This window comes from Pithys albifrons, chromosome 18 (assembly GCF_047495875.1).
Source record: "Pithys albifrons albifrons isolate INPA30051 chromosome 18, PitAlb_v1, whole genome shotgun sequence".
Lineage (NCBI taxonomy): Eukaryota > Metazoa > Chordata > Aves > Passeriformes > Thamnophilidae > Pithys > Pithys albifrons.
In genome coordinates, this window is record NC_092475.1 from 547,657 (window position 1) to 575,647 (window position 27,991).

General features: G+C 53.2%; 1 protein-coding gene across 3 annotated transcripts; it reads left to right on the top strand.

Moving 5' to 3' along the window:
- Positions 1–291: 291 nt before the first annotated feature.
- On the top strand, positions 292–27,979 carry CSE1L (chromosome segregation 1 like). 3 transcript variants are annotated; one of them, XM_071572904.1, is made up of 25 exons: positions 292–316; positions 3,628–3,723; positions 4,205–4,347; positions 5,382–5,483; positions 8,553–8,698; positions 9,002–9,092; positions 9,375–9,482; positions 10,340–10,432; positions 11,621–11,788; positions 11,883–12,012; positions 12,697–12,762; positions 15,356–15,558; positions 16,066–16,150; positions 16,896–16,957; positions 17,761–17,897; positions 18,046–18,149; positions 18,730–18,827; positions 19,686–19,836; positions 21,838–22,046; positions 22,896–22,993; positions 23,173–23,258; positions 23,642–23,723; positions 24,129–24,275; positions 24,761–24,992; positions 27,480–27,979. In XM_071572904.1, exons 2-25 carry the CDS (start codon positions 3,639–3,641, stop codon positions 27,567–27,569), a joined length of 2,916 nt encoding a protein of 971 aa, XP_071429005.1. In that variant the 5' UTR covers positions 292–316; positions 3,628–3,638; the 3' UTR covers positions 27,570–27,979. The 3 variants fall into 3 exon arrangements, with proteins under 3 accessions (XP_071429005.1, XP_071429006.1, XP_071429007.1); XM_071572905.1 differs by lacking the exon at positions 292–316 and adding an exon at positions 494–603; XM_071572906.1 differs by lacking the exon at positions 292–316 and adding an exon at positions 1,197–1,269.
- The last annotated feature ends 12 nt before the right edge of the window (positions 27,980–27,991 follow it).

The window sequence follows — 27,991 nt, forward strand, 5'->3', positions numbered from 1 at the left end:
TGCCCTGCCCCTCTGTCTGTCCTGCCCCTCTGTCTGTCCTGTCCGTGTCCCTCCGTCTGTCCGTGCCTCTCTGTCTGTCTGTCCGTGCCCCTCTCTCTGTCCTGTCCCTCTCTCTGTCCGTGTCCCTCTGTCTGTCCTTCCCGCTCTGTCTGTCCGTGCCCCTCTGTCCTGTCCTGTCCCTCTGTCTGTCCGTGCCCCTCTGTCCTGTCCTGTCCCTCTGTCTGTCCGTGCCCCCCTCTCTGTCCGTGTCCCTCTGTCTGTCCCTCCCGCTCTGTCTCTCCCCGGCCCATGTCGGCGCCGCGGGGCCTTGTGGGAGGTGCGGCGCCATTGGCCGGCGCGTTGGGAGCGCGTCGCGGATTGGCTGGGGTGGTGCGCGGGGGCGGCCGTAGGCGCTGATTGGCCGGAGCGCCGTGCGCGGGGGCGGCCGCAGGCGCTGATTGGTCGGGAGGCGGCGCACGGGGCGGTTTGGCGGCGCTGATTGGCCGGGGCCGGCGCGGTGCCCGCCCCGCGCGCTGCGGTGACGGTGAGGGTGAGGCGCGGCCGCGCCCCGCGGTTTGAATGTGCAGCGCAGGCCGCGCGCTCGGAGCCGCCGCGGAGCGCCAGGTGAGGCCGGGCCGGGCCGGGGCTGGGACAGGGTCCGGGGCTGGAACCGGGACAGGGGCCGGGAGTGGAGGGACCCCCCGTGAACCCCGCGCCAACCCCGCGCCCCGCTCGGCGCTGGGCCCACGGCGCGGCCTCAGGCGCAGCGCACCGACCGGGCCTTCCGCCCGCCCTCCGCGCCTCGCCATTGGCTGCGGCCGCGCCGCCCGCGCCGCTCATTGGCTGCGGCCGCTGCCAGTCGGCGGTGGCGGGAGGGGGAGGGGAGCGCGGGGACCGCCCCGCACGTCCCGGCCCGGCCTGGCCCGGCCCCGCTGCCCCCACAGGGCCCGGCCTGTCCCGCCGCTGCTGGCCCTGTTTTGGCATCCCCGAAGCGGCCGGTTCGCCGTGTCCCGTGGGAGCTGGGCCGGGAACAGCCCGGCTCGTGAACGGGCCCGGGGAGCCCCTCCCGGGCCGCGCTCGGGTGCGTTCCCCGCCGGGGCCGTGCTTGGCCCGCGGAGCGCGGTCTGTGCGCTCTCCGAGGCCTTCCCCGCGGGCACATGGCACGGCGGAACGAGCCCTGTGTCGCTGCCGCTGAAGGGCCACCGGTGTGCTTGGCGGGGGCAAACAAACACTGAGAGCTAGAGCAAGAGAAGGGAAAAGCGCCCGTGGGGAACGGGCCAGAATATATTGGTGGGTATCGATTGGTGAGCCAGACTATGGACAAGTCAGCCCCACGAGGGAAGGGAAACAGGAGGCAGAACGCTCGAGGGGAATGTTTACTTCGTGCGAAATATATTGGGATCTCTTATCCATGTAATTCAAGAGGACACTGTTGCTGTCTTTTTAAATTCTTTAAGTGCCATAGTTGACTGAAAACCTGTCTCTAAAGCTCACTGCCTTTGCAAGTGTGCCTGAAGAAAACAGTGTTTATTGCACTGATAATCGGCATAAACCAGCTCCAGAGTGGGACAGGTGAATTTCAGTCGATCTTACTCACTAGAAACCCCAATTAAAGCTGGGAATCTTTGCTTCCTCCTTAACGTTTGCAGAGGGACCTGTGGCAGGAGGAGGGGCAGCAACAGCAGCTCCGTGGAAGCACAACTTGCTGTTGTGGAGTTACTGTAATTTTAATTATTCTAATTAAAGCTGTGAAGTGAGTGTATCACTGTGGTATGTATGAGACTGTGCGTGGGAGGATTACTGGAGAGGAGCACCATGGACTTACTGCACAGAGTTATTCTGTAATAAGGAATGCCCTTGAATTGGCTTCCACCCGAGCCTGAACTGACTTTACAGGGGCTGCAAACCCTCTGGCTTTGCACTGCCTTTTGTCTCATTAGAAAAAAGTATTTTTCTTTTGAGACTTTTTCTTTGATAATATTTGATTTTTTAGAAAGCCTCAAATTTTCAGTACACTTCAAATTGTTTTACTTACAATTATGTAGGGCAGGAGCAGATTTCTGGGGCTGACAGCAGTTCTCAAAAGCCAAACCAAACTCCTGTTGACCTGAATGGGCAAGAGATGATGCTTTGGCTGTACCTGGTTCATGTTTGCTGGCTGGGGGAGCCTCCTCCGGCCTCTGGGGTCCCTCACACACACAGCAGCACCACCTGTGCCTGGAGCAGTGGGATGGGGGCTGTGCCTGGAGCAGTGGGATGGGGGCTGTGCCTGGAGCAGTGGGATGGGGGCTGTGCCTGGAGCAGTGGGATGGGGGCTGTGCCTGGAGCAGTGGGATGGGGGCTGTGCCTGGAGCAGTGGGATGGGGGCTGTGCCTGGAGCAGTGGGATGGGGGCTGTGCCTGGAGCAGTGGGATGGTGGGATGGGGGCTGTGCCTGGAGCAGTGGGATGGGGGCTGTTCCTGGAGCAGTGGGATGGGGGCTGTGCCTGGAGCACAGTGGGATGGTGGGATGGGGGCTGTGCCTGGAGCAGTGGGATGGGGGCTGTTCCTGGAGCAGTGGGATGGTGGGATGGGGGCTGTGCCTGGAGCAGTGGGATGGTGGGATGGGGGCTGTGCCTGGAGCAGTGGGATGGGGGCTGTTCCTGGAGCAGTGGGATGGGGGCTGTGCCTGGAGCAGTGGGATGGATGGGGGCTGTGCCTGGAGCAGTGGGATGGTGGGATGGGGGCTGTGCCTGGAGCAGTGGGATGGTGGGATGGGGGCTGTGCCTGGAGCAGTGGGATGGTGGGATGGGGGCTGTTCCTGGAGCAGTGGGATGGATGGGGGCTGTTCCTGGAGCAGTGGGATGGTGGGATGGGGGCTGTGCCTGGAGCAGTGGGATGGTGGGATGGGGGCTGTGCCTGGAGCAGTGGGATGGATGGGGGCTGTTCCTGGAGCAGTGGGATGGTGGGATGGGGGCTGTGCCTGGAGCACAGTGGCATGGATGGTGGGATGGGGGCTGTGCCTGGAGCAGTGGGATGGTGGGATGGGGGCTGTGCCTGGAGCAGTGGGATGGTGGGATGGGGGCTGTGCCTGGAGCAGTGGGATGGATGGGGGCTGTGCCTGGAGCACAGTGGCATGGATGGTGGGATGGGGGCTGTGCCTGGAGCACAGTGGGATGGATGGGGGCTGTGCCTGGAGCAGTGGGATGGTGGGATGGGGGCTGTTCCTGGAGCAGTGGGATGGTGGGATGGGGGCTGTGCCTGGAGCAGTGGGATGGTGGGATGGGGGCTGTGCCTGGAGCAGTGGGATGGATGGGGGCTGTTCCTGGAGCAGTGGGATGGTGGGATGGGGGCTGTTCCTGGAGCAGTGGGATGGGGGCTGTGCCTGGAGCAGTGGGATGGGGGCTGTGCCTGGAGCAGTGGGATGGTGGGATGGGGGCTGTTCCTGGAGCAGTGGGATGGTGGGATGGGGGCTGTGCCTGGAGCACAGTGGGATGGTGGGATGGGGGCTGTGCCTGGAGCACAGTGGCTCTTCACTGGCTGGGGCCCTGCTGCTGAGGTGCCATCAACAAGAGCTGCTGTGTGGCTTCTGTCGGCTCTGCTTTTACCTGTGTAGCTTTAGGACAGATTTTCTGATCTCTGTTTGTAACAAAAGTCTTGTGGGTTTCAGGTGCTGCCAAAATGGAGCTGAGTGATGCCAATCTACAAACTTTAACTGAGTATCTAAAGAAAACACTGGATCCAGATCCTGCTATAAGGCGTCCTGGTAAGTGATTCTCATGAGTGACCCCAAAAATGTTCAGTTTCTTTTTGGCTCTTCTCTCTCTGTGTAGCCAACTTCAGTGGATGTTTATGCAGTAACCTCTTTGCAGAAGTTTTTAGAGTCCTTTTAAATCAACCTCCCCCAAAAATGTGTCATTTTGTCATTTTATTTTTTGGTATTCCTATTTTTTTAACTTGTTATTTAAAGCAGTGCTGCTGTTCACAATAAGCCAAGATTCACTTCTCTTGGTTATGGCTTTTGCACGTGGTGAGCAGGCAATATTTGCCTGTGCTGCTGGGAGCTGAGCTGGGGGTGGCAGGAGTGTGGAAGGGCTCAGCAGCAGAGAAGCTGCACTGCCTTCAGACAGGCCCCTTCCTGTGAGGCTCTGGAAATGTTTCTGTTTGATTTATACACACGTTTGAGGAACTGTGGCACTCCCATCACACACAGCAGCTTTTGCTGACCCCTTTCTGTTCCCTTGCAGCTGAGAAGTTCCTGGAATCAGTGGAAGGAAGCCAGAACTATCCCTTGTTACTCTTAACGCTGCTGGAGAAATCCCAGGAGAATGTCATCAAAGTCTGTGCATCTGTAACGTTCAAGAACTATATTAAAAGGAACTGGAGAATTGTAGGTATCCCAGTGAGTGGCTGTGCTAAGACCTGATGATGCTGTGAAGGTACAGGAGACACTGCAGTGCCCCTGAGCAGTGTGTGTGTCTGTGCTCTGGGAAAGGCCAGACATCACCCAGGGAGCAAAGGCAGAGTGTCACTGACTAGGGAGGAGCTAGAATATTTCTAGAACTTTGTTTCTGTGACACTGTGTTCTCAGTATTTCTCCCAGATTGCATCTTCTCTGCTGTATTGTGAGTAGAAATAATGTTCTGTTACAGAAAAAGTTGTGAGTGGCTTCTTTTCATGGATTGCTGGTGTAGTTCAGAATGGCATTTTGTTTTGAAGTAGGTGGAGGTGCTGTGCAGGGAGTGCATCCCAGGGGCTGTTCCCATTGCTCTGGGCTTCAAGCATGTTGTTTTGTTTGAAATGGAGGCTTTTGTTTCAGGAGCAGCTGTCTGGCCACAGAATGCAGCCGTAGGCCTGGCTTGCCTCAGTCACGGGGTTTAATTCCACAGCCTTGAACTTCACTGATCCAAAGCTCAGGGAACTGAAAGGATTTTGCCTATTCAAGGGCTTCATTTTGTTCAGGCCTGGAGAGGCAGATGTACAGGGCACTGCTGGAGCTGGGGAAGAGTTTGCTGGGTTAAAATAATCTTTGAAGTCTGCACAGAATCCATAGTCTGCTGCCTTTTGTGTCTGTGAAAAGCCTCGTCAGTAACTCCGTAGGAGGACTTGCTGTTGATGATCCCTCCGCCCCCTCTGGCCTCACCCATGGGAATGCCCAGCGGTGGGTCCTGCCTCCCTGCTTGGAGCTTGCCTAGGACAGCTGGACAAAACTACTTCAAAGTTTACAGAGAGACCCAATTTCTGTCTGCTTTTCTCAGGTGCTGCTGTTCCAGATTTGTTGCAGGCAGTTCTGGTTCTCAGGTTCTTCAGCAACCTCAGAGTTACATGAAGCAGTATAAGCAGTTGGTTTCTGAAGTGCTGATCATCACTCATTGCCTAGAGTATATTGATATGCCCATGACTTAATTGTTGTTTTCATTTTAGGTTGAGGATGAACCAAACAAAATATGTGAATCAGACAGGATAGCCATTAAAGCCAACATAGTGCCCTTGATGCTTAGCAGCCCAGAACAAATTCAAAAGCAGGTAATGTATCAATTCCTGGTTATATCCATGAGACTCTGGGAATATTTTAAGCATGTCTAGAGGCTGTGGTTATGGGCAGAGCTCAGATCCCTTACCAGTGAGCTCATGCTGATCTAAGTAACTTGGATTATACTGCTACAGCTACATCTACCTACTTGAATATTTAAAAAATAATTCCTGTATAATCTTACAGCTAAGTTCTAACACTAGACAGTTAAACAGTAGTCCTGGAAAGTGGGACTGTGTGTACACATTGAACTTACAGTGAGATTTCTGTATTTGTGGTGAAAAGTAGTAGCTACTGAACCCGATGGGTTTGGACTCTGCCAAGCATGGGCAGCATTTTGTGGGGTGTTTGCAGCAGCTGCAGTGCCCTGTGCTGTGCTGAGTATGAGCACACTGATCCTCAGTGCCCTGTGCTGAGTATGAGCACACCGACACTCAGTGCCCTGTGCTGTGCTATGAGCACACCGACACTCAGTGCCCTGTGCTGTGCTATAAGCACACTGATCCTCAGTGCCCTGTGCTATGAGCACACCGACACTCAGTGCCCTGTGCTATGAGCACACCGACACTCAGTGCCCTGTGCTGAGTATGAGCACACCGACACTCAGTGCCCTGTGCTGAGTATGAGCACACTGACACTCAGTGCCCTGTGCTGTGCTATGAGCACACCGACACTCAGTGCCCTGTGCTGTGCTATGAGCACACAGATCCTCAGTGCCCTGTGCTGTGCTATGAGCACACCGACACTCAGTGCCCTGTGCTGTGCTATGAGCACACCGACACTCAGTGCCCTGTGCTGTGCTATGAGCACACCGACACTCAGTGCCCTGTGCTGAGTATGAGCACACCGACACTCAGTGCCCTGTGCTGAGTATGAGCACACCGACACTCAGTGCCCTGTGCTGTGCTATGAGCACACCGACACTCAGTGCCCTGTGCTGAGTATGAGCACACCGACACTCAGTGCCCTGTGCTGTGCTATGAGCACACTGACACTCAGTGCCCTGTGCTGTGCTATGAGCACACTGACACTCAGTGCCCTGTGCTGAGTATGAGCACACCGACACTCAGTGCCCTGTGCTGTGCTATGAGCACACCGACACTCAGTGCCCTGTGCTGTGCTATGAGCACACTGACACTCAGTGCCCTGTGCTGTGCTATGAGCACACTGACACTCAGTGCCCTGTGCTGTGCTATGAGCACACCGACACTCAGTGCCCTGTGCTATAAGCACACAGATCCTCAGTGCCCTGTGCAGTGCTATAAGCACACAGATCCTCAGTGCCCTGTGCTGTGCTATAAGCACACTGATCCTCAGTGCCCTGTGCTGTGCTATGAGCACACCGACACTCAGTGCCCTGTGCTGTGCTATGAGCACATTGATACTCAGTGCCCTGTGCTGTGCTATGAGCACACCGACACTCAGTGCCCTGTGCTGTGCTATGAGCACACCGACACTCAGTGCCCTGTGCTGAGTATGAGCACACCGACACTCAGTGCCCTGTGCTGTGCTATGAGCACACCGACACTCAGTGCCCTGTGCTGAGTATGAGCACACCGACACTCAGTGCCCTGTGCTATGAGCACACGACACTCAGTGCCCTGTGCTATGAGCACATCAACACTCAGTGCCCTGTGCTGTGCTATGAGCACACGGACACTCAGTGCCCTGTGCTGTGCTATGAGCACACCAACACTCAGTGCCCTGTGCTGTGCTATGAGCACACTGATCCTCAGTGCCCTGTGCTATGAGCACACCAACACTCAGTGCCCTGTGCTGTGCTATGAGCACACCGACACTCAGTGCCCTGTGCTGTGCTATAAGCACACTGATCCTCAGTGCCCTGTGCTGTGCTATGAGCACACCGACACTCAGTGCCCTGTGCTGTGCTATGAGCACATTGATACTCAGTGCCCTGTGCTGTGCTATGAGCACACCGACACTCAGTGCCCTGTGCTGTGCTATGAGCACACCGACACTCAGTGCCCTGTGCTGTGCTATGAGCACACTGATCCTCAGTGCCCTGTGCTGAGTATGAGCACACCAACACTCAGTGCCCTGTGCTGTGCTATGAGCACACCGACACTCAGTGCCCTGTGCTGTGCTGAGTATGAGCACACTGACACTCAGTGCCCTGTGCTGTGCTATGAGCACACTGACACTCAGTGCCCTGTGCTGTGCTATGAGCACACCGACACTCAGTGCCCTGTGCTGTGCTATGAGCACACTGATCCTCAGTGCCCTGTGCTATGAGCACACCGACACTCAGTGCCCTGTGCTGTGCTATGAGCACACCGACACTCAGTGCCCTGTGCTGAGTATGAGCACACCGACACTCAGTGCCCTGTGCTATGAGCACACCGACACTCAGTGCCCTGTGCTGTGCTATGAGCACACTGATCCTCAGTGCCCTGTGCTGTGCTATGAGCACACCGACACTCAGTGCCCTGTGCTGTGCTATGAGCACACCGACACTCAGTGCCCTGTGCTATGAGCACACCGACACTCAGTGCCCTGTGCTGTGCTATGAGCACACTGATCCTCAGTGCCCTGTGCTGTGCTATGAGCACACTGACACTCAGTGCCCTGTGCTGTGCTATGAGCACACTGATCCTCAGTGCCCTGTGCTGTGCTATGAGCACACGGACACTCAGTGCCCTGTGCTGTGCTATGAGCACACCGACACTCAGTGCCCTGTGCTGTGCTATGAGCACACCGACACTCAGTGCCCTGTGCTGTGCTATGAGCACACCGACACTCAGTGCCCTGTGCTATGAGCACACCGACACTCAGTGCCCTGTGCTGTGCTATGAGCACACTGATCCTCAGTGCCCTGTGCTGTGCTATAAGCACACCGACACTCAGTGCCCTGTGCTGTGCTATGAGCACACCGACACTCAGTGCCCTGTGCTATGAGCACACTGATCCTCAGTGCCCTGTGCTGTGCTATAAGCACACAGATCCTCAGTGCCCTGTGCTGTGCTATGAGCACACTGATCCTCAGTGCCCTGTGCTGTGCTGGGGTGCTGCTCTGCCCCGTGACAGCCACCTCTCCCTTGCAGCTGAGCGATGCCATCAGCATCATCGGGCGGGAGGACTTCCCTCAGAAGTGGCCGGACCTGCTGACGGAGATGGTGAATCGCTTCCAGAGCGGCGACTTCCACGTCATCAACGGCGTCCTGCGCACCGCCCACTCCTTGTTCAAAAGGTGCTGGGCAGGGGCTGGGGGTGCTTTGGGAGAGTCTGCTCAGCTCTCCTGTTGTACTGTTGGACTTGATTTTGGAGGTTTGCAGACTCTACAGTTGTGACTTCTATGTAATGTCTTTAAGTGGTTATCAAATTGTACCCCTTGCATGGTTTTGAACTGTGTTGTTTAGTTCTTGTTTACTTGGCACTGTTTGTTTCAAAGTTTAGCACAAAAAATAATTCTCTCTAAGTTAATTTGGTAATATATTACTTTGGCAATAGATGTGCAATTTAAATTCAGTTTTTCATGTGTTTCACTTGCCAGGTACCGCCATGAATTTAAGTCAAATGAATTATGGACAGAGATCAAACTTGTTCTCGATGCCTTTGCTTTACCCTTAACAAATCTCTTCAAGGTATTTCTTGTTGAATCATTTCTAAAACAAGTCTAATGTTGTGAATTGCTTGTTGTGGATGGCTGTAAAATTAAAACTCAAGAATAGTTGTTTTGAAGCTGTTAATGAAGTTCAAGCTACAGCCAAGAAGTCAGACCTAACAGGATCAATAGGAGGAGGAAAAATATTTTCTGGTTAAAAAAAACCCAACCAACCAACCAACCAAAAAAGACATTTTTCAGAATCTTTTGTTGATGGACTTGTTGATGTTTGTACTTGACTGGATCCTGCATCTTTTTCTAGGCAACCATTGAACTTTGCAGCACACATGCAAATGATGTCAGTGCACTGAAGGTGCTCTTTTCTTCTCTCATTCTGATTGCAAAGCTGTTCTACAGTTTGAATTTCCAGGTGAATCTCTTTGTTCTTTCAACAGTTTTGCTTTGATCTGATGAAGCTGTTATGCCCCTGTTACAGAATTCATAGGAGGCAGCCTTTGAGCCCGAGCTTCATGGTAAAAATAACAGCCAACAGTGCACAGCACTGGAGTACAGGCACAGGAAGGCTGGGGTTAATTAGCACCTTAGCTTGGCCCTGTCTAAGCCCAAGAGAGAGTCTGAGCAGGTGTCACTGCAGGGAAGTGTTGCACAGGCTCTGACCACAACCTGGGAGAGGCAGGGGGCAAATGTGTCTGTACCCACAGTGCTCCTTTGTAAACATGTCTGTGCTGACAGCAGCCCTGCCATGGAGCTGGAACAGGGAATTCTGGGAGCAGTGTGGGGTGTTTGGGTTTGGAATCAGGGCTAAACTTCAGACAGTGATAAGTGTGCTATGTGGAAAATGGCAAAAAGTTCCTTTGCTGGTGACATCTGTTTGGTGTCTCAACATGAACATGAGTCTATGAAGTGGGATCATGCCTGGATTCCTTGGGCTGTATTTCCACAGTGGGCAAAGGAGTAATCTGGAGTTAAAAGGGACTTGTGCTCTCTTGGTCAGAGTAAGAGGCAATAAGGTTCATCTGTTATAAAAATGTGACCTGTTTAGGGTGCAAGCTAATAGTTCATTTGGAAATAACTGTATTCCAGAGCATTTGCCAGGAGGGTTTCATCTGGGATGACAAGGGGGTGGTGTTTCATCTTGAAGATTGTGTTCCTCAGGTGGTTGTCCCTCAGTAGGTGCTGAGGTGGGTGCACTGCTTACAGTGTAGGGGTGTTATCTAAGCAGTGCAGTCAGAAACTAAAATGGAGATTTATGCTTTTCCTTCACAGGATCTTCCAGAGTTTTTTGAAGATAACATGGAAACATGGATGACAAATTTTCATAGTCTTTTAACTTTAGATAATAAACTCTTGCAGACTGATGTAAGTACTGCACAGACCTCCTGGTTTGCCTCTGTGTAGGGGAGAGGGTTGATGAGAACTTGTGTCTAACTCTGAACAGCACAGTGTCTTCTTGGTTGGGCAAACAGAGGAGTAGAATGACTGTCATGACATGGGGTTTAAGAGAAGTTGCTCTGTTGTCTGAGGAATTTGAGGACTGGTTGTTGAAGCTGTATGTCAGTTACAGGTGTGCCCAACTGTGCCCAGAAATCAAATGACAAATACTCGTCAGTGGTAGATCCTTTCCAGGGCCTTTGCTGAAGTGACTGAGCACTGACAGCACAGTGCTCAGCTGTGCTGTGCCTCAGCTGGTTCCTGCACTGTGTTCTGGAAAACAGGGTATCCTGAAGAACTGGGAACAGCTGCACACAGAGGACAGGACAGCCTTGAGTACTTCAGTATTTGCTGTCTTTGTCTGATTAAGAATTAGTAATGCCACTGGGGAATGTTACCAGCTCATCAAAGCTCAGATTGTTTTTGTGAGTGCTTTCTGCATTTTAAGTGCTAAAATCTTCCAGATAACAGCACAATAGTTTGCCACTTGATGGAGCCAAAATAAGTCTGTAAATGGCTTGACAGCACATGGGAGGCACATGAAGGGTATCCTGTGCTCTGGTTGCCCTGCTGCTGAAGGGGGCCTTGCTGCTCCTCCCTGTGTGTGCCCCCAGCACAGACTGGCTGAAGCTGAGGGGGGCAGACAGAGCTGGGCTGGTGTTTGATTGGGATGGTTTTAGGTTCCAGCTCAACTTCCCAATTCACTCTGTGGTTCCAAAAGCATCTGTGCTGATCTGGGGAAGGGGAGGGAACTGCTACAACTATTCAGTTTAAAGTCTCATGATACGATGTCTTCTAAGCATGTTTTTTAATGCCTTGTGTCATTGTCTTCCTATTACATTTGTAAAGTAATTCCATGTACATTACTGGGTCTGAATGTTTTAAAGTGCATAATACCTTGATTTGAAATGTAGGTATGATTCATAACTTGAAGAGCAGTTGCAGTACAGATCAGCAAAGCACAGGAACTCTAGGGACTTGAGAGGGAATTCTTTCTCTCGTTTGAACACGATAAAATCGTGGTGTAAATATTTCCTTTAAATATGTGGATACTCTTCATGTATTAATTAGTGTTGAAGTTTGGATGTTTAAGTTCTTGGTGTTATTTTATGTGAGGATGAAGAGGAAGCTGGATTACTGGAGCTCCTGAAGTCACAAATCTGTGATAATGCTGCTTTATATGCTCAAAAGTATGATGAAGAATTCCAGCCCTACCTGCCACGTTTTGTGACAGCCATCTGGAACCTGTTAGTCACGACAGGCCAGGAGGTGAAATATGACTTGGTGAGTTGTTATAAACTGATCTTGTTGAGTTTGATAATGAGTTATGGATTGATCAGTCGTGCTAAAGCTTTGTGTTCTGTTTGTGGTGCTGCAGCTGGTCAGTAATGCAATCCAGTTTCTGGCCTCAGTTTGTGAGAGACCACATTACAAGCACCTGTTTGAAGACCAGAATACACTGACAAGCATCTGTGAGAAAGTTATTGTTCCCAATATGGAATTTAGAGGTAAATTCGTGGGACTGAAGGTTTTGAAAACACAGCAAAAATCTAATGACAGTGACAAGTTGTTCTGCAGGAATTGAGGATTCCCTCTTTGGTACTTTAGAGCTAGATTGAAACCCAAGTCTCTGCAGCAGATTGTGGACCTGTGGGCTTTGTAGAATTGTATAAATATACTTGACTTTTCATGTTGAAGTCCCAGTGTAGGAAGTCTGGGTCATGTGCCACCAGTGAATTCCCATGCTTAAAGTGAGTATCAGAATAATTCAAGGAGCCTAAATAGGCAGGAATATCAGCCCTAACAGATTGTAATGTCCAGTTCTCCAGGGCTCATATTGATCCTGGTATTTAAAATGTGGTCAAGATGTATTGCAGTGATAAGGAGCTTCTCTTTCTTATGTCTATTGCTCTGGAAACCTCTTTAAATACACCCAGTGTTGAATATGTCTTAGAGGGGTTTGTTTGGTTTGGTTTGGTTTGTTTTTTTAATCAATACATTGGCTCATGAGTCTGAAAGGACAGTTTGTGGGACAGGAGCAAGCTAAGCAAGCTGGTCTGGCTGGATATTTCTCATTAGTTTCTACTGCTGGTATAGAACAGTCCTTGGAAAAACTAGCAAGTTGATAATGATACACCTTTTCACATAAAAACTGGAGGCCTCACATGCATGTGTGTGGTTTGTATTTGCAGCGGCTGATGAAGAAGCATTTGAAGATAACTCTGAAGAATATATAAGAAGGGATTTGGAAGGATCTGGTAATCCACTGATTTATACTCAGCATACTTAGCTCTAAAGAGCTGAAGCAATTTACTGAAGCCTTTATAACTTCATTTTGAAATTGAGAAGGTTTCTGCACACCAACCCCCCCAAGAGATTTTATCCAGTCTATTGGGTCTGCTGTCACGATATGCCTATCACAGTGCCTTTGTTCTGAGCTGTGCTTAGTTGGCTTGGCATGTCCTGTGCACTGCAGACATTCTCATTTCAGCAAGTGCAGCCTGTAAGCCAGTGCTGAACAGTAGCCACAGTTGTCTAGTTAGTTCCTCTGTGCAGAGTTTGAAGTGCCATGGAGAGGCTGTGTCTGAATGCAGCAGTCTGTGCTGTGAGCTGGGGCTCTGGGGTGCCCAGGGAGGGAGCACAGTGGGGCTCTGGGGTGCCCAGGGAGGGAGCACAGTGGGGCTCTGGGGTCACAGGGAGCACAGTGGGGCTCTGGGGTGCCCAGGGAGGGAGCACAGTGGGGCTCTGGGGTGCCCAGGGAGGAAGCAGAGTGGGGCTCTGGGGTGCACAGGGAGCACAGTGGGGCTCTGGGGTGCCCAGGGAGGGAGCACAGTGGGGCTCTGGGGAGCACAGTGGGGCTCTGGGGTCACAGGGAGCACAGTGGGGCTCTGGGGTGCACAGGGAGCACAGTGGGGCTCTGGGGTGCCCAGGGAGGGAGCACAGTGGGGCTCTGGGGTCACAGGGAGCACAGTGGGGCTCTGGGGTGCCCAGGGAGGGAGCACAGTGGGGCTCTGGGGTGCCCAGGGAGGGAGCACAGTGGGGCTCTGGGGTCACAGGGAGCACAGTGGGGCTCTGGGGTCACAGGGAGCACAGTGGGGCTCTGGGGTGCACAGGGAGCACAGGGGGGCTCTGGGGTCACAGGGAGCACAGTGGGGCTCTGGGGTCACAGGGAGCACAGTGGGGCTCTGGGGTGCACAGGGAGCACAGGGGGGCTCTGGGGTCACAGGGAGCACAGGGGGGCTCTGGGGTCACAGGGAGGGAGCACAGTGGGGCTCTGGGGTGCACAGGGAGCACAGTGGGGCTCTGGGGTCACAGGGAGGGAGCACAGTGGGGCTCTGGGGTCACAGGGAGCACAGTGGGGCTCTGGGGTCACAGGGAGGGAGCACAGTGGGGCTCTGGGGTCACAGGGAGCACAGTGGGGCTCTGGGGTGCACAGGGAGCACAGTGGGGCTCTGGGGTCACAGGGAGGGAGCACAGTGGGGCTCTGGGGTCACAGGGAGCACAGTGGGGCTCTGGGGTCACAGGGAGGGAGCACAGTGGGGCTCTGGGGTCACAGGGAGGGAGCACAGTGGGGCTCTGGGGTCACAGGGAGCACAGGGGGGCTCTGGGGTGCACAGGGAGCACAGTGGGGCTCTGGGGTCACAGGGAGGGAGCACAGTGGGGCTCTGGGGTGCACAGGGAGCACAGTGGGGCTCTGGGGTGCACAGGGAGCACAGTGGGGCTCTGGGGTCACAGGGAGCACAGTGGGGCTCTGGGGTCACAGGGAGCACAGGGGGGCTCTGGGGTCACAGGGAGCACAGGGGGGCTCTGGGGTCACAGGGAGCACAGGGGGGCTCTGGGTGCACAGGGAGCACAGGGGGGCTCTGGGGTCACAGGGAGCACAGTGGGGCTCTGGGGTCACAGGGAGCACAGGGGGGCTCTGGGTGCACAGGGAGCACAGTGGGGCTCTGGGGTCACAGGGAGGGAGCACAGTGGGGCTCTGGGGTCACAGGGAGCACAGTGGGGCTCTGGGGTGCCCAGGGAGGGAGCAGAGTGGGGCTCTGGGGTCACAGGGAGCACAGGGGGGCTCTGGGGTCACAGGGAGCACAGGGGGGCTCTGGGGTCACAGGGAGCAGAGTGGGGCTCTGGGGTCACAGGGAGCACAGTGGGGCTCTGGGGTGCACAGGGAGCACAGTGGGGCTCTGGGGTCACAGGGAGCACAGTGGGGCTCTGGGGTGCCCGGGGAGCACAGTGGGGCTCTGGGGTCACAGGGAGCACAGGGGGGCTCTGGGGTCACAGGGAGCACAGTGGGGCTCTGGGGTGCCCGGGGAGCACAGTGGGGCTCTGGGGTCACAGGGAGCACAGGGGGGCTCTGGGGTCACAGGGAGCACAGTGGGGCTCTGGGGTCACAGGGAGCACAGTGGGGCTCTGGGGTGCCCGGGGAGCACAGTGGGGCTCTGGGGTGCACAGGGAGCACAGTGGGGCTCTGGGGTGCCCGGGGAGCACAGGGGGGCTCTGGGGTGCACAGGGAGCACAGTGGGGCTCTGGGGTGCCCAGGGAGGGAGCAGAGTGGGGCTCTGGGGTCACAGGGAGCACAGTGGGGCTCTGGGGTCACAGGGAGCACAGTGGGGCTCTGGGGTCACAGGGAGCACAGTGGGGCCCAGCAGCCAGCCGTGGGCAGTGCTGGGGACAGGGATGGCCTCAGGCTGTGCCCTGCAGCCAGGCCAGGCCCTGGCCCTGGGAGCCACTGCTGGCTCTGCAGGACAGCTCTGGGCTGTGGCTGTCGCTGGAGGAGCTGTTAATATTAATCTGTTAATATTTGGATTATTATGTGTGTGCCTTCCGTGCAAAGAGTCTTTGGTTCTCACGCAGACATTGACACCCGGCGCAGAGCAGCGTGTGATCTAGTCAGAGGCTTGTGCAAATTCTTTGAAGGGCCTGTGACAGGGATCTTCTCTGGATATGTCAATTCTATGCTGCAAGAATATGCAAAGAATCCATCTGTGAACTGGAAGCACAAAGATGCAGCCATTTACCTTGTCACATCTTTGGCATCCAAAGCTCAAACACAGAAGGTACTTTAGCATTCTGTTCATGGTACTCTGTCTGCACTCTGTAGAGGAAGGCTGCAATTCATTTTAAGCTGCTTCAGAGTGACAGTAACTCTGTGCAGTAGTGGATGCTGAAGAATTAAAAGCTGTCCATTATATTCCTATCCCAGTCAGTAATTTGGTGTCAACTGACCTTCGAGAAGGCAGAATTGCACTATGAGTCCTAAACGTTCCCTTTTTAAAAAGCCTATCACAAAAAAGTATCAAATTACTAAGATGATGATATTGTTGATCTGAAATTTTGGTTGCTGATTACTGTTACACAGTATCATTCCTCAACCCAGAACTGGTAACTTTGGACCTCAGTAGTGCTACAGCCGAAATGTAGCTCTCAAAAGATACAGTTTCACCAAGCCCATCCTGTCCATGCATGCTTTAGATTCCTTTTACTAAAAGCACATAAAAAGGAGTAAGAAAATTATCTGGATGTCAGCAGCTAAAACCAGAGTTGGTTTGTTTTTGTTTTGCCAGCATGGAATAACACAAGCCAATGAACTTGTAAATCTGACAGAATTCTTTGTGAATCACATTCAGCCTGATTTAAAGTCTGCTAGTGGTAAGTTAATTTTGATATGGCATTTGTGTGATGGGTCAGAACGTTGCCAGTGTTCCTGAAGCCTCAAGCACTCCTGTGCCAGCATAATCTTGGAGGCAGAGGCTGTAACACTTGGCACAGGGTCAGTCAGGCACATTTGTTTGGCCAGCAAGGAGGGAGCTGCTGCAGGGGGTTACCCCCCAGCCCTGCCATCTGCAGCTTCAGGACAGGGGCACACATGGGTCCTGTCAGCTACGGGCTGAAACCTGGTGAGTCAAAGTAATGTGATGTCTGTATTTGAGACCTTATGGCAAACTTCTGTGCCCTACAAAACCCTGAGAAGTTAAAATACCAAAGGCTGAGTTGTGGCCTCTGTCAGCCCCTGTTGGTGAGGTTATAGATGTCTAGATTAAAGCCACATAGTTTATTTTATGCTTCAGCAATTTTCTTACTATGTTTGAAGCATAGTGAGTTGTCTGAAAATGTGTAATTGTAATTGGAGGCTTTTAAACCTGGGGCCAGGAGGGGAAATTTCATCTGAAGGAGTTGGACCTTACTCTGAATGGTGATGGGGTGTGATTGGTACCTAAAACTGATACTCTAACAGTGCCTGTACAGAAATGCAGGAACTAAGCAATGCAGAAAAACATTGTCCTGTGTTATCTTTGAAGGGGAAAATGATGACTTGATGTCATATATAGTATATGTTTGGTAATCACATTTGTATGAAAAATATCAACAAAGTTTCCATGGTTTTCTCTTTCAGTGAATGAATTCCCTGTGCTGAAAGCAGATGGTATCAAATATATCATGATTTTTAGAAACCAAGTAAGTTTTTCTTTTATGTTAAACACATATTGTAGTTTGTTACTTTATGCTTGCCATGCTAATTTATCACACACTTGGCCATATGTTAATTCAACAGGTGTTTGATAGTCATATGTAACACTTGGTGCTGAATTTTTAGTTTAGAAAGTAAGTGATAGTGTTACAAATATCCAGTTAACATGTAGCCTGTATGCTCTCCATGTGCTGTGGGAACACTCAGTGTCTGAGCTGCTCAGTTCTGTGACTCACTCGGACTTTTGGAAGTCCCTGTTAGTCCAAATGTGCTTGACTGCTCCTGTCAGTGCAGTGGCTGCTACAGAGCACAGCTACTTTGTCCTTTACCCTTTCTGCCTTGTGAGATGCAGTAAGGAAATACACTGACTGTTTCTGAATTTTGGATTACCTTTATTCAGTTCTTAAAAGGTGTCCATGATTTCACTGACTGTTTCTGAATTTTGGATTACCTTTATTCAGTTCTTAAAAGGTGTCCATGATTGTATTTTTTAAAGCTTGATAATCTTTAATTGCCTGTTAAGACAAAGTAAAATGGTAAGGGAAATACACATTAGGAACAGCTGCACTTGCTGTCAGTCACATGCACGGCTGGTGCTCAGGGAAGTACCTGAGTGGTGAGAGAAACGGGCACCTCCTGGTTGTCAGTCAGGTGGGATGCAGCCCTGGAGGGGCCTGCCAGGGTGGCTGCCTGTGCCAGGCTCTGTGTGTCGCTGAGGGGCTCAGCTGTGCTCTGCTGCTGCACCATCTGTGTTTCTTAACTTGTGCAATTTGTTGGTGTGTCTTTGTAGGTACCGAAGGAGCAGCTGCTGGTGTCTATCCCTCTCCTAATCAATCATCTCCAGGCAGAGAGTGTTGTGGTGCACACGTATGCAGCCCACGCTCTGGAAAGGCTGTTCACCATGAGGGGGACAAATAACACGACCCTGTAAGTTTCTGAGCAGAAATCAAGTCACTGCTGTGTGGGTGTTGTGCATTAGGGCTGGGAAATACCTTTCATTTAGTAGCATTGCAGTACTGTAAAAGGCCTGCAGTTTGTGACTTTCATCACTAACAGGCTGTGTTTCCCTTCACAGCATCACAGCTGCAGAAATGGCACCATTTGTGGAAGTGCTGTTAACAAACCTTTTCAAAGCACTGACACTTCCTGGCTCCTCTGAAAATGAATACATTATGAAAGGTAAATGCCTTGGGATTTCTGCAATGTAAGAATAACCTGGTTAACTTGAGGTAAGGGCTTACAGTTACAGGCTCCAGACATTTTTATTTGCAAAAGCCAATGGATGCAGACACTGGAGAGGTGCAGGCAGCCTGCAGGTGCTCACCTGGCTGCATCACTCACCTGGCTCTGAACTCATGGTACCAAAGAGAAGCACTAAACAGAATGTTATTGTGGCCAATTATCTCTCAAATGGCAGTCCCTGTAGTAAGGAGAGCTACCTGAGCAGTGCCAGGAGGAGACCTGAGGGGTCTGGCCATGGCTAACAGGGTGCTGAGGTCTGAGACTCGCCCAGGACAAGTAATGGGCTTTGCACAGTTGCTTAATCTTCTGTGTTCAGTCTGTAGAACAGCAATAATGAGGCTTTGGTTTAGCCTTCATCATGACTGGAGGTTGATTCTTCTTGCAGCAGGTGCTCTTTCTTACTCTACCTAATTCCTTGAGATCCTATTTATCAGTAAAAGGTGAAGGATTTGGGCACGAGATGGATGGCAGAAGTGTATTTTGCCTTCAGAAGATAATACTTTCCATTTACTTGCAGCCATCATGAGGAGTTTTTCTCTGCTACAGGAATCCATAATTCCATACATCCCTTCTGTCATCACACAGCTCACACAGAAACTGCTGGCTGTCAGTAAGGTAAAGAAACAGAGCAAAAGGGTCACCTTTTGTTTTACAGCAGTCTTGCTGAAGACTTATGTGTACCTTGGTATTGATGTTCTGTTAGAATACTGTAAGTGGTTGAGGATTTTCTGACTGAACTGGAGTTGGAACAGCTTTCCAGTGAGGTCCTGCCTTCCTTTTAGGACACTTTCCAGTCATTCTCTGCTTTCATGTGCAACTTAGAAGCAGAATATGAGCTCTTTCTAAAATGCTGGTTTGTGGTGGTGTAAATGTTTGTTCACAGGCCACCAATACAATAATCTGTTTTTCTCATAACTCCTTTATTCTTTTCCCATGAAACTTCTGAAGTAAATATTAAATATTGGCATTGAAATGTGGGATTAAGTTAAATAAATTACCCTCCTGCTTTTGATGGGTAAAAATCTCAGGCTAGGCTAATTCTTAACCATTGACATTAGGGAATTCCTGAGATACCATCAGGTGTCCAAAAATCTGCTTCTCTGCATAGTTTAAACTCAGCTGCAGCACTTAAGAAATGTTCAATACAGAATTGACTGGACACTTGGGGGACCGAGAGAGAATTTTTTTCCAGTTTTTGTCTTGTGGTATTTTAGCTGTTTGCTGGTTTATGTGGAGCTTCTAAAAAACAGGTCTTTGAAATATTGATAAAATGCCCTCCTTTATGCCTTGGAAGTTTTTGTGTTTGCTTTTTATCTGTGGAATTAATTTCACAAGCTTATTAATGAAGAAGTTATAAATGTCCTTACACTCAAATAGTACTTTAGATCTCAGTTGAACTGAAAAATACATTTAGCAAAATAAGTGGTGTAGTGCTTAGTGTGGTTTGATCTGTGTGTTTGTAACTTGTTCCAGAATCCCAGCAAACCCCACTTCAACCACTACATGTTCGAGTCCATCTGCCTGTCGATCCGGATCACGTGCAGGGCGAGCCCCGAGGCCGTGGGCAGCTTCGAGGAGGCTTTGTTCCTGGTGTTCACTGAGATCCTGCAGAGCGACGTGCAGGGTGAGGGCACACCCTGCCCTGCCCTGCCCTGCCCTGCCCTGCCCTGCCCTGCCCTGCCCTGCCCTGCCCTGCCCTGCCGGGGCTGCCCCGGGGCAGGGCACAGCACTCCAGGACAACGGCTGTGGCACAGCCATGCGGGGCAGAGCACAGCCATGGGGGCAGAGCACAGCCATGGGGGGCAGAGCACAGCCATGAGGGGCAGAGCACAGCCATGAGGGGCAGAGCACAGCCATGCGGGGCAGAGCACGGCACTCCGGGGCAGAGCACAGCCATGCGGGGCAGAGCACAGCACTCTGGGGCAGAGCACAGCCATGCGGGGCAGAGCACAGCCATGGGGGGCAGAGCACAGCCATGGGGGGCAGAGCACGGCCATGGGGGGCAGAGCACAGCCATGGGGGGCAGAGCACAGACATGTGGGGCAGAGCATGGCACTCCGGGGCAGAGCACAGCCATGGGGGGCAGAGCACAGCCATGGGGGGCAGAGCACGGCACTCCGGGGCAGAGCACGGCACTCCGGGGCAGAGCACAGCCATGGGGGGCAGAGCACGGCCATGGGGGGCAGAGCACGGCACTCTGGGGCAGAGCACAGCCATGGGGGGCAGAGCACAGCCATGGGGGGCAGAGCACAGCCATGGGGGGCAGAGCACAGCCATGAGGGGCAGAGCACAGGAATACAGGGCAGAGCACAGCCATGGGGGGCAGAGCACAGCCATGGGGGGCAGAGCACGGCACTCCGGGGCAGGCTGCAGTGGCACAGCACTCCAGGGCAGAGCACAGCCATGGGGGGCAGAGCACAGCCATGGGGGGCAGAGCACAGCACTCCAGGGCAGAGCACAGCCATGAGGGGCAGGGCACAGCCATGGGGGGCAGAGCACAGCCATGGGGGGCAGAGCACGGCCATGGGGGGCAGAGCACGGCACTCCAGGGCAGAGCACAGCCATGAGGGGCAGGGCACAGCCATGGGGGGCAGAGCACAGCCATGGGGGGCAGGGCACAGCCATGGGGGGCAGAGCACAGCCATGGGGGGCAGAGCACAGCCATGAGGGGCAGAGCACGGCCATGAGGGGCAGAGCACAGCCATGCGGGGCAGAGCACAGCCATGGGGGGCAGAGCACAGCCATGAGGGGCAGAGCACGGCCATGGGGGGCAGAGCACGGCACTCCGGGGCAGAGCACAGCCATGCGGGGCAGAGCACAGCCATGGGGGGCAGAGCACAGCACTCCGGGGCAGAGCACAGCCATGGGGGGCAGAGCACAGCCATGAGGGGCAGAGCACAGCCATGAGGGGCAGAGCACGGCCATGGGGGGCAGAGCACGGCACTCCGGGGCAGAGCACAGCCATGCGGGGCAGAGCACAGCCATGGGGGGCAGAGCACAGCCATGAGGGGCAGAGCACGGCCATGGGGGGCAGAGCACGGCACTCCGGGGCAGAGCACAGCCATGCGGGGCAGAGCACAGCCATGGGGGGCAGAGCACAGCCATGAGGGGCAGAGCACGGCCATGGGGGGCAGAGCACGGCACTCCGGGGCAGGCTGCAGTGGCACAGCCATGGGGGGCAGAGCACAGCCATGGGGGGCAGAGCACAGCCATGGGGGGCAGAGCACAGCCATGAGGGGCAGAGCACTGCCATGGGGGGCAGAGCACAGCCATGAGGGGCAGAGCACAACACTTGCACAGTCCCAGAGCAGCTGGAGTGCTCCACAGGGTATATCAACAGTATTCACTTACCTTTGAATCCATCTGTGTTTGTAAAATATTTGGCTATCACTGTTCCAAAGCCTCTTAGTATTCTACTTAATTATATTGCCTTGTTTCTAGTAGTTTGTGTTCTGTGTTCTGCAGCATTAACAGGTAGAGGAAATGCAATATGAATATATGCAGTGCTAGCCAGGTTTTGGAACAATTCCATTTGGGAAGTGATAGATTTGTGCAGTGTTTTATTTCTTGGAATCGCTCTGTGGTTCCCGGGCGTGGTGAATGAATGTCCTCCCTTGTCTTGCAGAGTTCATTCCATACGTGTTCCAGGTGATGTCGCTGCTGCTGGAGATGCACAAGAGCGAGATCCCGTCGTCGTACATGGCGCTGTTCCCGCACCTGCTGCAGCCGGTGCTGTGGGAGCGCGCGGGGAACATCCCGCCGCTGGTGCGGCTGCTGCAGGCGTTCCTGGAGCGCGGCGCCGGCACCATCGCCCGCAGCGCCGCCGACAAGATCGTGAGTGCCGGGGCAGGGCTGGGCTTGGCACTGGGGTGCTCTCACACACCGACAGATACTCTGCATGCAGCTTGGTGGGTGCTTTCCTGTCCTGTGGAAGCCGTTAAATGCCGCCCTGACACCCGGTCCCGTCTCATCTCCGAAGCCGAGCAGGGTCAGCCCCGTTGGTACTTGGATGGGAGAGCTCCTGGCAATGCCGGGGGCTGTAGGTTCTAATCCCGAGGGCCTCACTCTCACCGTCCAGGCTCGCTCGGCCGCGGCAGATGAACCTCAGGAGCAAAGGGTGAGGCCAGTTCTGCACACGCTGTGCCTCACCTGAACACTCCGGACTGGAAGGGCACACCCACGTGGGGAGAGCCCGTCCCAAATCTTCATTCGTGAAGCCTGGCCATACATACACACATCCTGTGCATAAGGTGAATCCTGGGCTCCTGTGCCTTCGTCAGCTCAGATGGAAAATTCCTGCACTTGGTTTCTGCAAGTTTCCCAGAATTTTCTTACCTTGTTTGCTTCCTGTGGAACATGTGGACCAGCAGAACACTCAGGCGTTCTGTTCAGAGCAGTCCTGAGGAGAGTGAGTGAGTGAGTGAGTGAGTGAGTGAGTGAGTGAGTGAGTGAGTGAGTGAGTGAGTGAGTGAGGGAGGGAGTGAGGGAGTGAGGGAGTGAGGGAGTGAGTGAGAGAGAAGGAGCCACAACGTGTCTTCCTTGTCCTGCACTGCAGGATCAGAATCCTGGTTTAGGTTGGGGATGCTTTTGCACTGGTGCGTGTCTTCGATGGTCAGAGCCAATTTCTGCTGGGCCACTTAGGAAGAACAGTTGCCTAGAGCTTCATGTTTGCTTTCCTTGCAGCCTGGATTGTTGGGGGTATTCCAGAAGCTGATTGCCTCTAAAGCCAATGATCACCAAGGCTTCTACCTGCTAAACAGCATCATCGAGCATATGCCCCCGTGAGTATGAGCTCAGATTGCATTCAAAACTGACTTCTGTGGGCTTTGGTTCTGCAGTGTGCAGTCATGCCAAAGGTTAACACTTCAGGAGCAAAACAACTTTATCTGTGTTTTCTGTAAAGTGACAGCACCAGTCAAAGCCCACTGTGAACTGAATAACTGTTCTTTTAAATTTCCAGTGAATCAGTTGACCAGTACAGGAAACAGATCTTCATTCTGCTATTCCAAAGACTTCAAAATTCCAAAACAACAAAATTTATCAAAAGTAAGTTCCTTGCTCTGAAAAGCTCCAGTGTGACACGAGTGGTTCAGAGTGTGCAGTTGCACAGATCAGGCATCCTGTACATGGGTGGGACTCTGGTGGCTCCAGGGACTTGCTCCAAATGCTCTGGAGTCAAGGGGGGCATAAAGGGCAGTGGCCACAGCAGGTGACACTCCATGAAAACTGAGGGAATGGAACTAAAGGACTTGTGTAGTTCTCCTCCTTTCCTGGTGTGTGTGATGTCGTTACTTGTCTGAAAGTGTCTCCATTTAATCTCCAGCTAATTGCCCTTTCTGTCTCCTTCTTAGAATGCATTTTGCTGCTGACTCTAAAGCAATTCTCTTGTTTTCATCTGGAGTTTGACTTCATCCTTTTTCTTGTTGCAGGTTTTCTGGTCTTCATTAATTTGTATTGCATAAGATATGGGGCCTTAGCTCTGCAGGAGATATTTGACAGCATTCAGCCAAAGTGAGTGTGTTCTGTTGGCTTGGGTTGTATTTCAGGCTGCTGTGCAGTTTTTGCCTTTGAAGCAGGAAAGAGTTGTCTCTCTGGCTGAAATGGCAAAGGAGGTTTGGCGCTAATCTGACTGCCCGGGTGCCTCTCCTTTTGGGGTTCATTTCTGATTTTCTGCCCACAGTTCCTCACGGATAGTTCAAGTTACTGATCTCCTGAGCGGGTCATAAAAGGGAATCATTGCTGTCTCTGGTTTTTATCCTTTGTAAAAAGTTTATATGTGTAAACATCTATGTAAGAGGGCAGCACCTTAACAAATTGTCTTGTGTTCTCTGTTTCCTGGTGCTTTGTGTGGTTTCTGCTTTTCTTTGGTCACCACAGAAAATGGTTCTAATACATTTTCTCTAACTGTCATACTAGGATGTTTGGAATGGTTTTGGAGAAAATTATAATTCCTGAAATCCAGAAAGTGTCTGGACAAGTTGAAAAGAAGATCTGTGCTGTTGGCATCACAAAGATCTTAACAGAATGTCCCCCTATGATGGACACTGAGTACACCAAGCTGTGGTAGGTGCCACACTTCTTCAGGGCTGCTGGTGATGCTGTTGGAGGTCTGGAAAGTAGGAGCTTTCACCAGAATAGGCCCCTCCAATAAACTCCTTTGGCATTTCTTCAGGCCCACTGTTGTGGTGAGGCTGAGCTTGAGGCTTTTCATACCTTTTCATCCTTCACTGCACAAAGGGAAGTTTGTTTTCAAAGCAAATGGCAGAGCTGAGAAAAACTGTAATCTGGAAAAGAATTGCTATTCTTGGGTTTGTATCACAACAATTTGACCTGCTAAAAAATGAGTGCATTGCTGATGCTGTTAATATGAGCAGCTGCATTGTGCCTGGAAAGGACCCAGACCCACAGTCCTAGTGCAGCTTCCCTGGGACAGGGACAGTGCCAGGAGTTAAGCAAGTCCCTGCAAAGGGGTTCCAGGTAATCTGAGCGTTCTTGTGAAGCACAGGCTGTCCTCACCTGTTCACTGTTCCCCTCCCCTCTCCCCCCAGGATTCCTTTGCTGCAGGCCCTCATTGGCCTCTTCGAGCTGCCTGAGGATGACACGACCCCTGATGAGGAGCATTTCATTGACATAGAAGATACTCCAGGCTATCAGACTGCATTCTCCCAGCTGGCCTTTGCTGGGAAGAAAGAACATGATCCTGTGGGGCAAATGGTGAACAATCCCAGGATCCACCTGGCCCAGTCTCTGCACAAACTGTCCACAGCGTGCCCAGGCAGGGTAGGTGGTTTGGGCTCTGCATCCCTGGGCTGCATTCAGCCATGGCAGTGGCTGAGTGTCCCTGAGCCCTCTGCTGTGTCTGTGCTGCAGGTTCTGTGCATGCTGAGTGTCCCTGAGCCCTCTGCTGTGTCTGTGCTGCAGGTTCTGTGCATGCTGAGTGTCCCTGAGCCCTCTGCTGTGTCTGTGCTGCAGGTTCTGTGCATGCTGAGTGTCCCTGAGCCCTCAGCTGTGTCTGTGCTGCTCTGTCTGTGCCTGCTGAGTGTCCCTGAGCCCTCTGCTGTGTCTGTGCTGCAGGTTCTGTGCATGCTGAGTGTCCCTGAGCCCTCAGCTGTGTCTGTGCTGCTCTGTCTGTGCATGCTGAGTGTCCCTGAGCCCTCAGCTGTGTCTGTGCTGCTCTGTCTGTGCCTGCTGAGTGTCCCTGAGCCCTCTGCTGTGTCTGTGCTGCAGGTTCTGTGCATGCTGAGTGTCCCTGAGCCCTCAGCTGTGTCTGTGCTGCTCTGTCTGTCCATGCTGAGTGTCCCTGAGCCCTCTGCTGTGTCTGTGCTGCTCTGTCTGTCCATGCTGAGTGTCCCTGAGCCCTCTGCTGTGTCTGTGCTGCAGGTTCTGTGCATGCTGAGTGTCCCTGAGCCCTCAGCTGTGTCTGTGCTGCAGGTTCTGTGCCTGCTGAGTGTCCCTGAGCCCTCTGCTGTGTCTGTGCTGCAGGTTCTGTGCCTGCTGAGTGTCCCTGAGCCCTCTGCTGTGTCTGTGCTGCAGGTTCTGTGCATGCTGAGTGTCCCTGAGCCCTCTGCTGTGTCTGTGCTGCAGGTTCTGTGCATGCTGAGTGTCCCTGAGCCCTCTGCTGTGTCTGTGCTGCTCTGTCTGTGCCTGCTGAGTGTCCCTGAGCCCTCTGCTGTGTCTGTGCTGCAGGTTCTGTCCATGCTGAGTGTCCCTGAGCCCTCAGCTGTGTCTGTGCTGCAGGTTCTGTGCCTGCTGAGTGTCCCTGAGCCCTCAGCTGTGTCTGTGCTGCAGGTTCTGTGCCTGCTGAGTGTCCCTGAGCCCTCAGCTGTGTCTGTGCTGCAGGTTCTGGGCATGCTGAGTGTCCCTGAGCCCTCTGCTGTGTCTGTGCTGCTCTGTCTGTGCCTGCTGAGTGTCCCTGAGCCCTCAGCTGTGTCTGTGCTGCTCTGTCTGTGCCTGCTGAGTGTCCCTGAGCCCTCTGCTGTGTCTGTGCTGCAGGTTCTGTGCATGCTGAGTGTCCCTGAGCCCTCAGCTGTGTCTGTGCTGCAGGTTCTGTGCATGCTGAGTGTCCCTGAGCCCTCTGCTGTGTCTGTGCTGCAGGTTCTGTCCATGCTGAGTGTCCCTGAGCCCTCTGCTGTGTCTGTGCTGCAGGTTCTGTGCATGCTGAGTGTCCCTGAGCCCTCAGCTGTGTCTGTGCTGCTCTGTCTGTGCCTGCTGAGTGTCCCTGAGCCCTCAGCTGTGTCTGTGCTGCTCTGTCTGTGCCTGCTGAGTGTCCCTGAGCCCTCTGCTGTGTCTGTGCTGCAGGTTCTGTGCATGCTGAGTGTCCCTGAGCCCTCAGCTGTGTCTGTGCTGCAGGTTCTGTGCCTGCTGAGTGTCCCTGAGCCCTGAGCTGTGTCTGTGCTGCAGGTTCTGTGCATGCTGAGTGTCCCTGAGCCCTCTGCTGTGTCTGTGCTGCAGGTTCTGTGCATGCTGAGTGTCCCTGAGCCCTCTGGTCTGTCTGTGCTGCAGGTTCTGTGCATGCTGAGTGTCCCTGAGCCCTCTGCTGTGTCTGTGCTGCAGGTTCTGTGCCTGCTGAGTGTCCCTGAGCCCTCTGCTGTGTCTGTGCTGCAGGTTCTGTGCCTGCTGAGTGTCCCTGAGCCCTGAGCTGTGTCTGTGCTGCAGGTTCTGTGCATGCTGAGTGTCCCTGAGCCCTCTGCTGTGTCTGTGCTGCAGGTTCTGTGCATGCTGAGTGTCCCTGAGCCCTCAGCTGTGTCTGTGCTGCAGGTTCTGTGCCTGCTGAGTGTCCCTGAGCCCTGAGCTGTGTCTGTGCTGCAGGTTCTGTGCATGCTGAGTGTCCCTGAGCCCTCTGCTGTGTCTGTGCTGCAGGTTCTGTGCATGCTGAGTGTCCCTGAGCCCTCTGGTCTGTCTGTGCTGCAGGTTCTGTGCATGCTGAGTGTCCCTGAGCCCTCAGCTGTGTCTGTGCTGCAGGTTCTGTGCCTGCTGAGTGTCCCTGAGCCCTCTGCTGTGTCTGTGCTGCAGGTTCTGTGCCTGCTGAGTGTCCCTGAGCCCTCTGCTGTGTCTGTGCTGCAGGTTCTGTGCATGCTGAGTGTCCCTGAGCCCTCAGCTGTGTCTGTGCTGCAGGTTCTGTGCCTGCTGAGTGTCCCTGAGCCCTGAGCTGTGTCTGTGCTGCAGGTTCTGTGCATGCTGAGTGTCCCTGAGCCCTCTGCTGTGTCTGTGCTGCAGGTTCTGTGCATGCTGAGTGTCCCTGAGCCCTCTGGTCTGTCTGTGCTGCAGGTTCTGTCCATGCTGAGCACCAGCCTGAATGCAGAGGCACTGCAGTATCTCCAGGGATATCTCCAAGCTGCAAGTGTGAGTCTGCTCTGAGCTGCAGGTACTCCACAAGCAAGATCAGAAGCTGGTTTGTCACATGGAAGGTTTGACACTGACTTTTATGTAGCAGAGCTCAGACAAAACGAAAAATGCTTCTTGAGATTGTATTGCAGATTCCATCCTGTACAAGAGCGACGTGGCTTTAAGGCAGAAGGGAAGAACTCGAAGGCCTGTGCGCTCCTGGGCTGCCCCGTCCGGGTTTGGTTCCCCGGGAGCAGCCCCAGCCCCGGGGGGGGCCGGGCCGGGGCTCTGCAATGCTGAGAAAAGTGTGGCGAGCACGGGCTGTAGCGACTCACCTCAGTCACTGAAATTCCTTTTCATTTTAATGTTGTCCTTTGTATTTCTTTGGTCTTTCCTTCAGCTTTATCTGAATTGTGAATAAATAAGAACTTGTTTAAAAGGCCTCGCGATGCGAT

Coding starts and splice junctions, on each gene's coding strand:
- CSE1L (XM_071572904.1), top strand. CDS start 3,639: ATGGAGCTGAGTGATGCCAATCTACAAACTTTAACTGAGTATCTAAAG. Junction 4,348..5,381: donor TTAAAAGGAACTGGAGAATT/GTAGGTATCCCA, acceptor TTTTCATTTTAG/GTTGAGGATGAACCAAACAA. Junction 18,828..19,685: donor AACTGCTGGCTGTCAGTAAG/GTAAAGAAACAG, acceptor AACTTGTTCCAG/AATCCCAGCAAACCCCACTT.